We start from the raw sequence: 17,743 nt of genomic DNA on the forward strand, positions 1-17,743 counted from the left end.
ATTCATGCATACACCTATATACGTATTAATATACATATTATACTCAACTAGGGCTGAAACACAAACAGAAAATGACTAGAAAATGAATTAGAAAGTAATTATACTAAAGAGTGAGGTGATGGATACTTTTAAAATACCACTAGGAGCTTCCTCTTTCACTCCTTTAGATTGGGTCTTACTCTCCAGCCCAGGATGACCTGTAACTTGTGGTGGCCTTGCCTCAGGGTCCCAAGTCTGGGACTATAGGCATTTCCCATTATGATGGGATACGTTCATTAATTTTTAAACTTCAGCAAAATGATTACAAATGAAATTTGAAAACCACAATTAACACTTTTTTTTTAAAGGGGGAGGGAGATAGAGAAAATAAAGGTAAGGTCCAGAAAATCTGGGTAGAATCTATTTGATTTTTGATTGTTTTGAGACAGAGTCTTCATGTAAAGCATAGGCTGTGTTGGAACTAAGAGTTCTTTCTGCTTCAGCCTACTGAGTACTAACGTGCTCAGCTTGCCCTTTCTGGTGTCATATAGAAATGTGATATTTGTAGCCAGTTAATTTCTCCAAATATCTGTATGAAAGAGGCTAGGATATTACACGTCATATACTCTAATCTACTTTTAACTGGGGCTCTACCCCTCTGTGATTGTCTAACAGGTTGCCCCTCTGACAGATCAGTCCTGAGTAATGTGTAGAAGATTTCCAGATCTGGATTCCTTTGTGCTTTGGGAGCAAACATTTGAAGAAAAAAAAAAGTGCTATCATTTACCTTGGGCTCCCTGATTCTCAAATTTGATGGAGAGGGAATTTAATATATTCACAATGTTTGTTTCTCAACAATCAAAACTGTACTCAAACCACTTTAGAGGAAGTGTTATAATGAGACATCACAATCTGCAAGGGTAAAAATGACATAAATCTTGCAAACATTTGGTAATGTGTCATGAGAGGAATGTTCCTACTTCTTGCTTACTAGTCCCACTTTCAGCAGGGCAGTCCACGGAGAGGATTAGCCCTGAGGACCAAAATGTTGGTCCAGGCACATGCTGGGTCCTATTCCATAAGGATGCTTAAAGTGATGGGAGGGCCATGGATACAAACTGCACTTAAAACTGCATTTCTTAACTTCCTTATAAACAAGATATAATGTTCCAGTTGAGAAAGTAACACGTAGATACTGCATTCAGTGTGATCAAAACCATTACATGTCTGTCTCCACATGAAATGTATGCATAAATATATACTCCGGGAGGATGGGAGGAAAAGCAAGGTGCTGACGATAGCTCATTATGGAAGACATAACTTTTTTTTATATTCTTATGCTTTTGAAGTTTCCTGCAATGCCCTATATATTCTTTAATAAGAAATTCTTAAAACTAATATGTCAACTCAGAAAGTAAAAAGAAAAAGAAAAAAATACGGGAAATACATACTTGAATTGCTATGGCAAGGTCTCTGGTACTGAGCCGCCCATCCCTGCATTTCTTGTCTTAGTGTCTTTCCCCAGGTCTGGGTCCTGCTGTGTTTTTCATCTAACTCAGTGTTATGACTCTTGAAATAATAAAAACATGTTTTTATGGGGTGTTTTAGAATGTTCAAAGGGAAATCACAGTATCACACCTGTCAACATATTCTATGTTCTGGCAGAGGGGAAAGTACTGGGCTTTGGAGCTCAAGAGGCTTGAGTTTGAATCTTAGCTTGGTTTCATTTTCTTTAGAAGAGGTCTCACAATTCCACCTAATAGTTATAATAACTGTACCTAATGCATTTGGGAAATAACTTACCCAGTACCTGGACTTTAAGAACATCTTTTTCTTTTCCTTTGCAATTAACATTTTTAAAATTACATTTGTTTTGTGTGTGTGTGTGTGTGTGTGTGTGTGTGCGCGCGCGCGCCCACAAGCATGCTTGCATGCCTCAGCACGTGTGTAGAATTCAGAGAACAACTTATGAGAGCTGTTCTCTCCTTCCATCATGTGGGTACCAGGGATTAAACTTAGGCTGTCAGGTTTTAGGGCAAACATCTCTACCCACTGAATGATGTTTCTGACTGCTTTTTGCAAATGTAAACATTAAAAAGTAAAACTGTATACAAAACTAAAATGCTCTGGAAAAAAAAAGGATAACAAATTACTATCGAAGATAGTATGTATCCATTTGTATGCTGGGGGTGGGAGATGTCTCTAAACAATACCTGCTGTGAATGAAATGCAGACCTTACAGTGAAGTCTTGCAGGAGGGGGGAATATTATTCTTTATCAGAGATAGCACATTTTGCTGTTATGCTCGGGCTTCAGAGGATTTGGTGAGCAAGATTGCTAAAAGATCATGAGGCAAGTACTTAAAAATAAAGAAATAATTATATTTTATAAAAGAGCAGATCAAGATTTAGTATCATTTGCTTCTATCAGAAAAGGCACTCCCAATAGCCTGTCCCCGTTCTCCAGTCAACTCAGTTCCTGAGTCCTATCCTTCCACTCTGCAGCGAGCAGTGCAGACCACACCCTCAGGGCCCTCCTTACTGCATAAGTGGATTTCAAAGGCTATTCTGTGAGTCTGATGAGCTTGTCTGTGCTGAGCAGTCACACTGCTGGATATTTGTGTTACCAATCTCCTATTGTGTCTGATGCTTCAATGAATACTTTAGATGCGGTTTTGCACATATGTCCAAATATACATTTATGGCTTACATATGCATATGTGTATAATTTTATGCAGAAATATTTAATACTTATGGCGTAAATATTGTATGTAACTTTATACACACACACAGTGTTGTTCTGGGAAAAGTCTAAACCACTGATAGTCTTCCAATGCCCTGGGAGGGGCCAGTTTTCCATATGAATATGTTTGTCAACATCATGTTAAGATACTTTTTGATCTTTGTTAATCTGGTAGGGAAAAACCTTTCATTTACATGGCTCTATATCTCATCAGTTAGAAGTCTTTTGAATGTCTTCTTTGTCTTTCTTTCTGTCTCTTCTTGTAGTTATTTGATTATTGGTATTTCTGTTTCTGACTTTAAAAAAGCTGATTTTAAGTATTTTGGTTCCCTTTTAACAAGCGCTACAAACATTTTCTTTACATTAAATTTTTCTTTGCTCCTGGTATTTTTCCCCTTGTTTATAACTTTTTTGATATTTTTAGGTCAGAACTTGTCAGTTTTTTCTTTGATGGATGTTAGGAGAATATATATATATATATAAATAAATATAAATATATATATAAATATTATATATATAAATATATAAATATATATATAAATATATAAATATATATATATATTTCAGAGAAGTCCTTCTCTCTCAAATATTATAAACAAAACTGTACCATGGATTTTAAATATGTACAGGTTAACTCTTTTAACTTTTTTGTTTGTTTGTTTTGGTCCCAGATGAAATTTAGATTTGTTGAAGAAATATTTTTCCAGATGGCTACTTGGTATACTCTAGTGAATACTGGCTTTTTCTTTCTGGATACCACTCTACTCATAGACTAAACACTATATATATTTGGGCCTTCTGTTGGCTTAAATAAAAATGGTTCATATATTTGAAAGCTTGGTCCACAGTTGGCAAAACTGGTTGGGAAGTATTAGGACTGTGGCTCTGATGGAGGAGGTGTGTCTCATGGGTTGGGTCTTGAGGTTTCAAAAGTCCACACCATTAGAGCACTGTTCGCTCTCGCTCTCTCTCTCTCTCTCTCTCTCTCTCTCTCTCTCTCTCTCTCTCATACACATGTTGACAATAGCTGCCTAGGAAAGTGTTTAAAATTAATCTCGAATAAGGGTAAAATAAATTTTGCTCCACATCAGACACCGACTTGTGAGGAAGCAAGAATGGCAAGAGAGTTCTACAGAATTGTCTGTCTCTTGCTTATGGTGACAGTTTCAAGATCTGTGGTATTAGGAAAGCTCATGGGCCTCTATGCCAAGGAGAGTTTTATTAAGTAAATATTTTGAAATTTAGACATCAGTTAATACTGTCTAGACATCAGCTGTGAAACAAGTGCTTTGCCTCATGAAGCCGCTAACTTGTTTTTTTTTTTTCAATTTCCTGTATCTACCATTTCTCTGAAAGATGGACCATAATCACCATGCCTTCCCCCAAACCCTTGCTTTCTGTTCTCTGCTAATAAGACAAATTCATACTTAAGTAGCAACAACTACTAGTATCTTCTATATTTCTCCACAGAGTCTTTACTGTCTTAACAAAGGACGATTTGGGCTATTGCACAGTTTCATGCCACAGAAAAACACAGGAACTCCAGGTTCCAGGTGGCTGGGTGTGAGTCATGTTTCTATAACACTTGGCTGAGTTGCCTTCAAAAAGTTACCTTATAAGTCTATTTTGTCTTCTCTGTCTCAATCACTTAAACAAGAGGCTTTCCTTGATAGAGTTAGTGTGAAGCTAAAATGAGATGCTACACATAAAAGAATTCTTAAACCACTCTAGTAAAGGCTCAGCTCTTCTGTGTTTGTTCTTTTCAAGCACCTCTTCCTAAACTGCTGCCAGACTGGCCTGTGGTGGAGTCTATGGAGGTATTTCTTTGATTAATTATTGATATAGGAGGGCTTAGCCCATTGTGGGTGATACAACTTTTGGATAGATGGTCCAAGGCTGCATAAGAAAGCAGGTTGAGCAAGACACCAAAAGCAAGCCAGTAAACAGCATTCTTCCATGGTCCCTGCTTCAGTCCTTACTTCTAGGTTCTTGTCTTAAAATCCTGCCCTGACTTCCATCTATGATGGATTGTGATGTAGAAGTGTAAGCTGAAATAAGCCCTATCCTCCTCAAGTTACTTTTGCTCAAGGTTCTCTGTCACAGCAACAGAGACCCTAACTGAGACAGCTACCCAGTTATAGTCTGAGGTAGTAGGAAGAACATGGAAGTCTCACCACGCCAGCATTGGAGTGTTGTACTAGACAAGGTAACCTCAAATTTCTCATCTTAGTTGCCCTGTCTATAAAATGCTGACCTCACAGGAGTGGAAAGAAGACAACGCACATAGACATGGAGCTTTGCTAACCAAAAGACATTGAACATATGTTAATTGTTAGACTTAAACATTTTTGTTCTGGTGGTAGATCATTGTTATGTTCTTGGTTATAGGTACATATTCATTTACAGAATGAAATGGATACAAGATTCATTTGAGACATAAAAATGAACAATAAATGTAACTTGTTATTACATGGTTCTATTTTAATAGAATTTTAGTCTAAAGAAATCAAGAGTTCTTAACTAAGAAGGATTGGAGGAGAAAAATGGTTATGAGCTTTTTATGCACCTTAAATTGATTTTTAATTAATTAACAAAGGAAAATATGCATATTTTATCTCCTACCATAATTCAAAAGTGTTTTCTCCTTTGCATTATAATTTCATGTTATGATTCCAATCTGCACTTCAGGAAAAAAATATGGGAAATACCATTTTTTATATGCTAGTCCCAACCCATGACATGAGGAGCTATAGTCCTTAGGACCCAGAAAACTCTCTTTCTCTTTTTTAAGGGGCAAGTGGAATCTCACTATGTAGTTCTGGGTGCCTAGAACTCTCTATGTAGATCAGGCTGGCCTTGAACTTACAAGATTCAGCTGCCTCTGCCACTCAAGTGCTGAGATTAAAGTCATGCACCACCACATGAAGCCTTTTGAAAAACTCTTATGGTATACTGTATGTTTTAAAAGAAGTCCTTTATTAAGAAGATGCACCTTGAAAACCTCCGTAATCTGCCATGGCAGCAAGTTTTGCTTAGTCTGAGTACTGGGAGGTCTAGTGGACTCAACCTTCTAGTGCCCACCCCCACCCAGAGTGGCTTCTCCTAGAGCCTTCTTATCTCTCTCCTTTCAGGAGCCTGGGGTAAAAACAGGCCATTATTGATGTCTCTCCTTTTTTTCCACCCAGATCAGATGCACCTGCAAATCTTATTAATTCTATCTTTAAAATATTCTCAGAGTCCAAGAGCTTCGTACTGTTTCCCCTGACCCTGTCCCCAGGTCAATGCATAGACAACTCATCTGGGTGCCTGCCATAGCACCCTGCCACACTCTGCCCAATTCTGCTTTCTCAGTTTCATCTATTGGTCCCTAGCTTCCTAACTCACTTATGTTTGGTTGTGTTAGGTTTCCTGCCCCACCAGGATGGAAATTCTTATCTTTTGCATTTGCCTTGGTACTTCTTTGTCTCTAATGGGGTTGGGGGGGGGGGCTGACATGTTTAAGATACCCATTCCATTCATCATGCTTTGCTTCGTTGTCTCCCATATCCCAGCCCCAGAACCTATTTCAACAAAGCCCTCCATGATTTTCTACTAACAAACAGGCTTCAGGAAGCTTTCCTCTGCTCAGAGATTCACTTTCAGGAAATGTTGACACAGGCTTACAAGCTTCGTATTCCTAAGGGCTTAACTCCATCACTCCATCTTCATTACTTGTTCAACTTTGCCCCCCCCATCTTCCTTCTCTCTCTCTCTCTCTCTCTCTCTCTCTCTCTCTCTCTCTCTCTCTCTCTCTCCCTCCCTCCCTCCCTCCCTTTCTCCCTCCTTCTCTCTCCCCCTCCCTCTTCCTTTCCCCCTCCCTCTTTCTCTTAGTCCTTACCTTCCTTCCTCACTCCCACTATGCTGGTTTGGCTGACCTTTCTGCCCACCTGTCATCCGGTCCCACACCATCAGGGCCTTGGCCTAATGTCAAAGGGCTGGTGGGCCTTGTTCCCCCCTTGCATGCTATCCTACCCTTACTGCTCCGTGGATTCACATACACAGGAATCCCTGTCTTACACTGCCTGCCTTTCACAACTGACTGTGTTGTTTGTTCTCGATCTTCCTCTTTGGAATAAAGTTTTTATAAGATGATGATTTCTAAATCAGGTTTATATCCTCTTCTAGGTGCTGAGAATGGTTTGGGGCACACAGCTGATACTCAAGAGCAAGCAGGTAAATGAGGTTTGCTTTAGTGGGGATAGAAACCCACAGCAGCAGCTCATCAGTGAGAGTGGACCACACTGTGTGACCTGCTCTCCCAGGTTGAGCATCCTATCCCCCACATTCTAACAGTCCTGCACGGTATAGCCAATGGTCATGTACACATGTCAAAATATAAACCTTCTCTTTAGGGAAGAGCACAGCTTTCCCCCATTCCTGATTTTTAAGGGAAGGGAAACAGATTTTTCCCATTAAGATACATTTATTTTATAGGTAATTTTTTCCAGATCTGCCTTGCCCATGTTTTTTTTTTTTTCCATGCCGAAAAGTTTAGTATTAGTGCCAGAGGCAACACATGTTCTGCTCTAGGCTGGCATCTATTTGTAGTTCATTATCAGAAGATGTTACCAATGATGCCTTGGCCTGCACATTATCCTACTCCCTCCTGACCACCTGCTGGCAGAGTGGGCACAGTAGCTAATGCCATTCCTACTCAGAGGGAGTTGAGGCCTTGCAAAAGTTGGTAATAGAGGAACCCTTTGACTTGATTTCCTGTTTTATTATTATTTTTAAACCGACAAAAAAAAATCTTATTTTATTGCAAGCAATCCCAAACCCCTAAACAGAAAAGTGTGTGCCACTGTTCTTTGAAACAAGCTTCGGTTTTGGACACACTGTTGGGAGGTTGACCATCTATCTGCTTCCTGCTGCAGTTGAGATCTTAGAAACTGCTAAGGATAAACAGATCAAACCATCCTGCAATTCTAGTTCCTAAGAAAGCACAAGATTTATAAAAAGTATAATTTAGCCTTAAATTTTTACCCTGTACTAACACTAGTTTTCAAGCCTTTTTCCAGCTTGCTTCTGAGAAGTACCAGCAGCTCAGTTAGGCGCCTTCCATCCCATGTCAATGGACACTGATTTTCTCCTTGGCTGCTAGGTGTTAGACTGAACCATCTCTTACCAAGTAGGTCTGTCTCCCCAAACTGCCTCTAGATTCTAGTCTTTTTGCTGTAGAATTTACATACAATGTCATCCACTTATCCAAAGACATAAACACTACATGATGTAAAGTTTACTCTCTGATCTATGTCCAAAACAGATACAGGTCACTTTGTATTCTGTGTCCTCAGAACCGAGTCCACTGTCTATGATCTAAGCAGAGGACCGTGGTCCCTCTTTGGCCCTTTCTCTTCTGTATCCAATATCATTAATTATAGTGTTGAATATAAGATAGCCAAAAGGCTTCTTATTTAAATTCTCCTTTATATTTACAAATTACCTCTCCCCCATTCCCTTCCATTCAACTGCTGTTAGTGTTCTCCGAGTTGTTCCTGACCTAAATGCTTCTTTTCCACACTGTTCTTCCATTTTTCCACATTCCTAATTCCTTCAGAGGATTGCTGTCCCTGCTGCCCCCAGGCTCTTCCTAGGTGCACTGCCACTGACCCCATTTCTACACTTTCATCCTCTCTAAAGCACTGGAGAAGGGCCCATCATACCATCTTTCAAGCCTGGGCCACCAGGTCACCTGGAAAATCCAGCCATCACTCTTTCTGCCGTATTGCAGGCATGAATAGAGGCCATAGTTGTGTGCTCACACCATTTTTCGCCCCGCTATCTCCAAAATACGAAGAAATATTTGGGGAATTGCTCACTGTTGAATCATTTCCAACCATAGAGATTTCAGAAGCCCTTTTTTTTTTTTTTTTTTTTCTGATCAAGTATTCTCTGACTGCTGAAAAAAGAGCCAAAGGATCCTCTCTCTCCATTCCGTCCTTTTCTCTATTCCCTTCCCTTTCTAACCCTTCTCACAGAGCCCCCATGGCCTCTAGCGCTGATCTGTTATGGGGCCCTTCTTACTATACCTTTGAGGGGTCACTTTTTCTATCTTATGTACAAGGCATATACTTTTTAAAAATCTCTCATCAAGTTTCTAGAGAAAATGAAACCTTTTGCTATTAAGAATAGACATAAGCAGATGCTCTTAGAACACGATGGGAATAGCATTCCATGCAATCCACTCCAGCAACCCACAAAATTAATAGCCCAGTCCTTAGCATGTCATTACACCGCCATAATCTAGTACCTACACTCAATCATTTCCATATCTGGTGTAGTTTGACTATGCATAGGAGTGGCTTGGATATGGGTTCTTGGATATGTGCTCCAGCTTATGCTATAGATATAACAGGGCAGCAAGGGTGTGGGGTGGGGATCTGGGCCTATTGTTGGAGCCTGCATAGCCAGGGACAAGGCTTAGGTGTGAACTCATATGCACGGAGCATGGTAAGTAACCGGCGCCTGATCTCAGCCATACTCACTCGGTGAGGTGGGGGAGGCTGCACCTCCTTCTGTTGATGTGGTTGGAGGCTTGGTGTCTGGCATGGGCAGAGGCACAGGCCTGGCCATCGGTGGTGGCGGTGGCGGCGGCAACATTGGGGTGGGAAGGAATGGGTTGTGCACCTTGCCTTGACTGCTTCCATTGGGCTGCAAGGGTTCAGAGAAAACACATACAAGAAAAAGAATAAACAGATGTCAGCCATCAGCTACTTCCGAAAAGGAGAGGTTCATTAGGTACCTGTCATGCCGATCACTAATATTTAGGACATTGGAAACACATCGATTGTTTGTTCCCCAGGGTGTCATGTCCAGAGCACTCTGGTCTTGTGTCTACCTGAATAACTACCTCTTGCTCAGTGCTGTATCAGCTGCCGGTGCCACCAATGTTCTCAAAATTCCTAAAGGCTTGTTTAGGAATCTCCATGCTTAAAGACTGAGGTATTATCTCAGCATGTTTGTTTATATAAGTAAAATGATGATTCCCTACGTATGTATATAAAAATATATAAAAGGGTATTTTTCATTTCCTAAAGTTGATTTTATAATACAGTTAGTAAATGTATTCAATGAATACAGACATTCTCTTGCACATATCATCTGGCACAGAAACTTTAATATTTACCTATCAGATTTTTGCTTTTATTCTTCATATATATATATATATATATATATATATATATATATATATATATATTCGCTATATATCACACTTCTGATCTGCCTTATACCAGCAGATGCCATGGGACTTGTACTTCTCTGGCTGCCCTGATGTTAGAACAGCCAAATATCAGCTTTCAAACAAAAGCAAGTTTCAGAAGAGAACATGCCACATTTCTTTTCAAGGTCTTCAAAACAGCTTTATTAAGAAACTTGTCTAAAACCCTGTAAAATTTTGATCAAAATGTAAAACAGAGTATTTGACAGTTATATGAGATGATGTCATGACTAGTAAAAAAAAAAAAAACACTGGATATTCAGAAGTCAAACTTGGTGCTTGTGATCGGCTCAGGTTTTTGAGGTTTCCTGTGACTTTCCATCCTGAGTTACAGTGAGTAACAGCCTGCATGTAGACTGCAGCCCCAACCCAAAAGTCAGTCAAAGGAGATCCCATTGTCCTGGCTTTTAAGAATAAACTCAGTTCTGCAGAGGCAGGTACACCCCTCCATTAGCATTTGCGGTATTTTTAGTGTTTTTTTCCTCAGATTCTGTCTGGTGATCAGAAGGCTACACACCCTCACAGCATCCTTGCCTGTGTATTATTTGAGTAGACTGAGCATCCATAAGTGAACATTTTAGAATAAGCCAAGCAAATGAATATACAAGCAAAATGGAAAAAAGGCACCATATTGATTTGTTGTCTAGACAGAAGTGTATCTGTGAACATATCACCAGACATTAGTCAAAGCTGCCCATTTTGGCTCAGATCTGCAGAATCAGGTCTTTTTGCAGGGGAGAAAAAACAGTGACAGAGGACTGTGACATAACATCCTAAACCAGGCAATAATAATTATGGCTAATCTGTGGTTTCATGCATAGATATTATGAGAAAAGGAAATCAAATATGGCTTTCTGCTGGTCTTAATTTATTACTATTGTTGCCATTGGCCTTGGGATACAGTCATTCATTGTAAACTATAGCTTTTATATTTGTTATAAAATTTGCGATTTTATAAAATAACTTTTACTATTGGAATGCTATTTCAAATTGTGATTATTTGGTTTATTTGAGAAAAATGAAAACATTCATTTATAGTTATTGAACGTGGCTTAGTTTTATATGTAGATGAGTGGAAAAGATAACTACTTGCAGAAATAACAAACTATAGTAAACTTTGCTTCTAGCATCTTGAGTTCAAGTAGTGGTCAACTTGATCTAAAGTGTTAGAAGACTGTATTTTTTTTTTTAAACATCAACTTGGTTGATCTGAAACATCTGTCTCCCTCTGCTCTTTACCTCTCTTTACTACCCTGAACCATTATTTAAAATTATTTGGTCTTTCTATTTTGTTAACTGTATGATCCTGGGGTTAGAATGCAGGAGGTGGAACTGGGAAGGTTACATGGTTCATGCTCCAGACAATTTATATCCATAAGCTTGACAGTCGCAAACTTAACACAAACACTGTTTTTAAACCCCGGCCAATCCTTCTTACAGCAAGTTCACTTTCCCATAATCTAGAATAAATATGACGTTTGCCTGCAGTCAGTCAGCATGACATTACAACACAAAGTCACATGGTCATCATGGGTCTTCTTGTTATTTTCACACTTGCTTAGAATTTCTAAAGCAATAGGAAGAAAAAAAATGATTTCCTTACATTGAGGAACCCCACCTGTCCAGCTTGCTGACCAGCATCAGGGCAGACAAGTTGGACAAACTCTTTCAGCGTCTCCTGAGGGTGGTAACGGATAGCTGGGTGTGAGAAGTAAGGCCCAGGCTGCTGGATGATGGGTGATGTTGGAAAGTGGAGAGTCGATGGCGTCGCATGCGGACTTGCTGCAAGAGACAAAACAAAACAGCAACCATCAGGGTTATGGAGAAAAAGACCTGCTTTGCCACAGCTGAACCCCTCAGCCTCCTCTGTTCATTTCTTCTTCTGGCCCAGTTCATCGTGCTTGCTCACAGGACAGGATGTAGCACACTGGGCAGTTCTGATGGATTTTCTCCTTTAAGGCTCTAAGACAAACATGGAGGTTAGAGGAGGATAGAATTTCTAGCTGCCTCTCCATGTTCAGTGGACGTGAGTTATAAAGGCATTAATAATCCTTGTTGAAGATGAAGATTATTCATTACCTTAAGAGCCTTTTTAATGAAGCAAGCAATAAAAAATGTATTTGGTAGATTAGACCTGATTTAACCGACATTACATTTGACAAATTCTACTTTGCACATATGGATCCCCTTTCATGCTGAGCTCCCCATAGATAATAATTCATTGTTAAAGCTCTTATACTCCTTTCAAGGAAATTTCTAGGGACTAATTCAGGACTAGAGCTTTTTTTTTCTGAAGTCTGTAGTAAATGATCACTTAATGAACCCATGCAATTTGGATGCCGTACTTTACAGTGGAAGGTTCATGTTGCATTTTTCTCTGTTGCCCTTTCAAAGCCGAGGCAGCCACAGGCTGAGTAGGCAGGAACTTTGTGAAAGGCTGCTTCTCTGCCATAAATCTGATAACAGAGTCAGACGGCGACGACTCCCTTATATTTGAACCCTGATAATTATCATTTGTACAAGATTACATTAGATTAAAAAAGCTTATGTGAGATGCTTAATAATTTTTCCAGGAATGCTTTTGTTCTTGAATTGGAAGGATGACAGCCAAGACCTGTCAGAGGCTAAAGGCTGTGCGTGAAGGACTGACAACACTCATCCCAAGTCAAGTCATGCCAGAAAAGACTCCAGACAAGGATCCATATGGTTTTCCTTTCCCTCCCTTTGTAATTTAAATCTTTAAACTGCAGGGGCTCCTCCATAGAGAAACATAGAAGTGCCCACAGTTTTAGGGAATATATCTTTCTGAATACCAAGAGTGATGCATAACATTGAAGAGAATCCAAAGTTCAGTATGATCTGCCTTTCTCTCACCATCCCATTGGAATGACTGAGAATGCATGCCTACTGACACTTGGACCTCCTTAGCATTTAGGGTATTTTTTAACCAATAACATAGGGGGCTATGGTTTTGTGGGTCAGAGTGATCCCCATAGATCCTGCAGTAAAAATGCAGGCTGGAGCAGAAACAGGACTCCAACCCAAGCCTTGCAGATAATTAGGGAGAATCATTGCTTTCAGGCCACTTGAATTCATTAAATAAAAATTCACAGGCTCTCATTGTGGGTTCAAGGGACAAAGTTGGGCCAGCCTAGGTAAAGTTTTACCCTTAGTCATTCAACTGATTACATCACAAACATAATGATTGAAATTAGAATTTTCTAGACCCTTCCCTTAGTCTTCTACTTGCTTCCATCTTGGTAGACCAGTTTCCTAGCCACTTAGTCACTCACTGTGATAGACTCAGAACTGAGATATATTTGGTGATTGCACAATAAATGGCTGAGTAAAGGAGTTTAAAAATTAAGAAGAAAACAAGCTGAAAACTTGCCAAGGACAAAATATGGTTTTGCCCCTGATGAAGAGCAAGAGAACATGGAGAAAAATGGTTATAAGTTAAGACTGCATACAATGAGATAGACATTTTGGAATCCATTATGATCTCTGAGTGAAAACTCAGAAGCTAAAGAGTTAAAAGCTGCTGGTTTGCAGAAGCTTTCCCCTGAAAATTGTGCTGCTGGATTTAAAGAATTAAAGGAATCTTTTTTCCTTTTTTTTTTTTTTCCCTTTTCTTCCAGCACAGATGTAGTTGTCTTCATTGGTAGCAAGAAATGCTGACCAGAGACCTGTTTCTGACAGAATCATTTCTAGTTAGCATTGTAGGTGTTATTTCTCAAATGAGAATAGGAATTTACTGAGCTGAACAGAATTATAGACTCAACTGTTGCAGCACATGCAAAACAAAGGTGGCCACCCCACTATCAAGAGCCTCGAGAGACCGACCTTGAGGATAAAGTAGCTTTGCCTATTGGTCTCCCAGAAAGCGATGAGTGGCTTTTAGATAAGAAATGGGGGTAGCCACCAAAGGTATGCTGCCCAAGGAAAAACACAGGCTTGAGCAAAGATTAAGTAGATAAAAGTTAAAGAAACCTGACAGAAGAAATAATTCACCAGTACCATGTGCTCTCTCCATTAATTGTTAACAAACACCATTGAACTTATTTTATTAAAGATGTAAAAGAAAATGATTATCGGTGTAAATTTAGACTTTCATTTCTTTATTACCTTTTAGCAACAGCAATTTACTCATCTCTTATGGTGCAGAATTCAGTGCAGACTGAAGACTATATGGTACTTTATAGAATTAATTCTATAATGACTGATTGATTAGGATCAATTAATTCTTAGTTAATTCTAAGAAGTCAGCTAGCCTGAGATTCTAAATCAGACATCTGCCGAGTCTGCATTTGCAGGGCTGTCTTCTTCAAGCCTCTTTGTTCTTGCTTGGGACAGAAAGTCACCAGTTCACTGTAGAGAGGGAAGCAGATGATTCTAGATCATGACCTTGAATTTCCTCAGAGAAAACCCTGTTATAGACACCACAAACATCTGTTGGTTACCATTACATCCCTGGTGTTTTCTCTGGATAATCTTCCTCTTCTACTGAACACTGAGGAGCATTAAAAATCCAGAGCTAAGATTGAATCAGTGTCTTTTTCTGCTTTTCTTTCTACTTCTTTATTTCTTCCCCTTTCCTTTGGGTTTGATGTTCTTAGTGTACCTAAGTTTTTATCTAAGTTGTCTCATATCATTTTAGGAGGCGTCATTGGGACACAATCAACCAAACAATTAATTCATTAGATGTTCTTTGAGATGGCTAGGGCAAGCTGTGTTGAAGAGAAACTACCATTATGAAGCTGGCATGATGTTAATGGAATACACAGAGTGTTATGAGTCCAAATTTTTGATGAGGAGAAATATCTCTGATGGATGTGTGTGTGAATAGTTGACACAATAAAAAATTATAGTACATTATGTAAATGCATATTTAGATCCTTTAAAATGTGCATTATTTACTTGAGAGTCAATATAGCCTTTTCTCCAGTGGTTATAGTTTATTGCAGAGCATCCATCTGGATCCATGTTGATGTTAATACAATACTGTGAATGAAAAGACACCACCAAATTGGCTGCTTTTGGGGTCTAGTGCTCTCAGTACCCCAGGCCAGGAGCAACACAGCATCTGTTGGGAACACTCCAATCTGAATGGCTCTCACTACTAGTTTAACTGTTAGGTAGCAGCCAACCTGGTTTTGGGCTTTTCGTGGTAATACAAATAGGATGGAGAGGAAAGAAATGGATCTGTGATTGCCCAAACAAGGTCATCACAAACACGTTTAGAGACAGGATTTCCTACGGGAAATATCACTTATGGTCAGGCAGATTAGCCTGGCCACCCTCTTCCCCAGACGCCAGAAATTTCTAATTATATAAAGTTATCTCTTTTAATTTGAAGAAGGAGAAGGCTAAAAGTCCAACATAACTGAACATATGTTTAAGTGAAAAAAAAAAAAAAAGGCTTCCTCCCGTTAAATCAGAGTTGATCAAGACTAGGGAGGAGAAGGCCAAGGTCATTACTGAATAGGGTGACCTGTGATAAGAGCGTGATGCTTGGTGTCACAGCCCAGTGTAAGAGGAAGGCCTCTTAGACACATACTTCAGTAGAGTGCACGTGACCATAAACTACATAAACAGGATGGAACTGGGGGTGGGTGGACAGATCATGTATCTTTATGCTTTATTAAAATCTTAGGAAGAAAGCCACTTCTCACTGTTTCCAAGATCAGCCTTCCAATTCCAAGAACCATGCTATTCTATGCAGCCTTGCCACTGTCCTGACTGATTTATTCCTCATCTGTGAACCACTGTAGTATCTCACAGCTTACATAGAGGAGACATTAGCTCTTGCTTTTTGGTACCAGCCATCAGATCCTAGCCTGTCATAGGAGAGGATTCATAGAAAAAGTGTGCAGAGGTGACACAACCATAAAATCTACTCCTCCTTCAAGTGCTTCAAGATAGAGGCTTCTTCCCTGGTAAGGAAGGGCATGCCCAAGCCCAGAATCTGCCAAGGGTCATATTCTGCACATTAATCATTAGGGGCAACAGGTGAGGTTCCAAGTTGTTTCTTCTGCTGGGCTGTCACAAGGCTGCCTCCCATCTGTCTGCAGGGTCTGGATGAGCTCTTTGTATAGAAAGAGTGGCTTTGAGAACTCCTGACTACTCTTGCTTAAAACATTTTTTCTTTTTCTTTTTTTTTTTTTTTTTGTGCCAAGGCAAAGCTCCAAAAGGAGAAGAAATTATAAGAAAAAAAAAATCGTACTTAAAACCAAAAAGCCCCCAGCAAGGGGAAACGGAAGTTGTATTGTTTGGGTTGTCAACTACTGAGCTTCTTTAGAAATTCTAAACCAACCCTATACAACCCCACTGCAGCCTACCTGAAGCTGAGAAATCTATCTTAATGGCCCACAGCTATAATTGATAAATCATGCATGAATCAGGCCTGCCATTTACGAAAGCTGAGAAGTTTGGAGCTGTGTGATTTATGTTAACAGACACTGGGAGGGAGGAATTGGAACGGCTACTCAGGCACTTAGGAGGCCCAGCCTTTTCTAAGTAACAAAGCATGTGACTCAAAGCAAGCTAAGGCTCTTCAGATTTTTCCAAGACTCTCAGTCCATACCTCGAATGTCATGGAGAAGCATGTGAAAGCCTCACGCTTCCTGATGCTCTGCGAAAGGGCAGCATTTTTGTATGACAGTAAGCTACTGCATTGTTCCAAGATGGAGTTGTTAACTGAGTCTACTTGAATCAAAGCCATCTTTCTGACTACAACACTTGAAGGTCAGGGTGTTTGTCTCTTGGAAAAACAGATCTTGTCTCCAACAAAGAGAGGCCAAAGTTGTTTTACATTCTCATCTTATTAATTTGGTCTGTACAAAATTCATGTTTCTCTTGACTCCACAAAGTTGACCTCTGACCCTTATAGGCAGGCTGAGGCTCCCATGTGACTTCTTCCCCCATATCACACACAAAACCAACCAACCAACCAACCAACCAACCAACCAACCAACCAACCAGTTCATCACAGCTTCTGGAGGAAAATGTTCTGTGAGTTTCAAAAGCTCTGGGTTTTGGTCTACAGCATGAATGGAGACTCCCTGTCTGGAGATCCAACCTTCCTAATGCTGTGACCCTTTAGTACAAGTTCCTCAAATTGTGGTAAATCCCAATCACATAGTTATTTTTGTTGAGACTTCATAACTGTAATTTTGCAAGTGTTATAAAATTATAATGTAAATATTTGTCATGAAGGTTATTTGATATACGAACCTTGTGAAAGGGCCAGTCAATCCCCAAAGTGGTTGAGACTCACAGGTTGAGAAATGCTGGTGGAATGGATATTTTAAAAGTCTGTGGCAATATTCTACGCTATGCTACAGAAGTGGCTACAGACATGCATTAACAAAACTGTGTTCCATAAAATCTTATTTCAAAATATAGGTCAGGCCTGGGTTTGACCTGGTATAGACTCCTGTAGTTCTAGTACCTCTCATTCCCTCTCACCTCCTCAGGGGACCTGTCAGTCACTATTTTCTTTGTCCCTGTTTACAAGCCATTGTGAGGCCCCAGTCTTCTGACACTCCCAAGGCTATCAGAATGGCATCCATGAACCTCCTCTTCACCGTCCATGCCTCTTCTGCACCATTATTTAGCATGCCTTGTCCTGAGCCAGTCACTCCCATCTATGTCATTCCAAGCATATGAATAATAATTCATATAATTCAGCATAGAATAAGACCCAGGGTCTTAGAATAATAGACTTGAGTGTTTGAGGCCCATGCAGTTTGTACCCCAGCACCC

At 39.8% G+C, this 17,743-nt stretch overlaps 1 protein-coding gene across 4 annotated transcripts in view; it reads right to left on the reverse strand.

Annotated features, from left to right (window-relative positions):
- Window positions 1-17,743, reverse strand: part of Nfia (nuclear factor I A) — a 345,833-nt gene that overhangs the window by 39,137 nt on the left and 288,953 nt on the right. For all 4 annotated transcript variants that reach the window (XM_034504122.2, XM_034504120.2, XM_034504123.2 and 1 more), the window contains 2 exons: window positions 11,583-11,761; window positions 9,246-9,411 (listed from right to left, as the gene is read on the reverse strand). In XM_034504122.2, the coding sequence (XP_034360013.1) occupies window positions 9,246-9,411; window positions 11,583-11,761 (345 nt within the window). The remainder of the gene's footprint in view (window positions 1-9,245; window positions 9,412-11,582; window positions 11,762-17,743) is intronic.

This window comes from Arvicanthis niloticus, chromosome 5 (assembly GCF_011762505.2).
Source record: "Arvicanthis niloticus isolate mArvNil1 chromosome 5, mArvNil1.pat.X, whole genome shotgun sequence".
Classification (NCBI taxonomy): Eukaryota; Metazoa; Chordata; class Mammalia; order Rodentia; family Muridae; genus Arvicanthis; species Arvicanthis niloticus.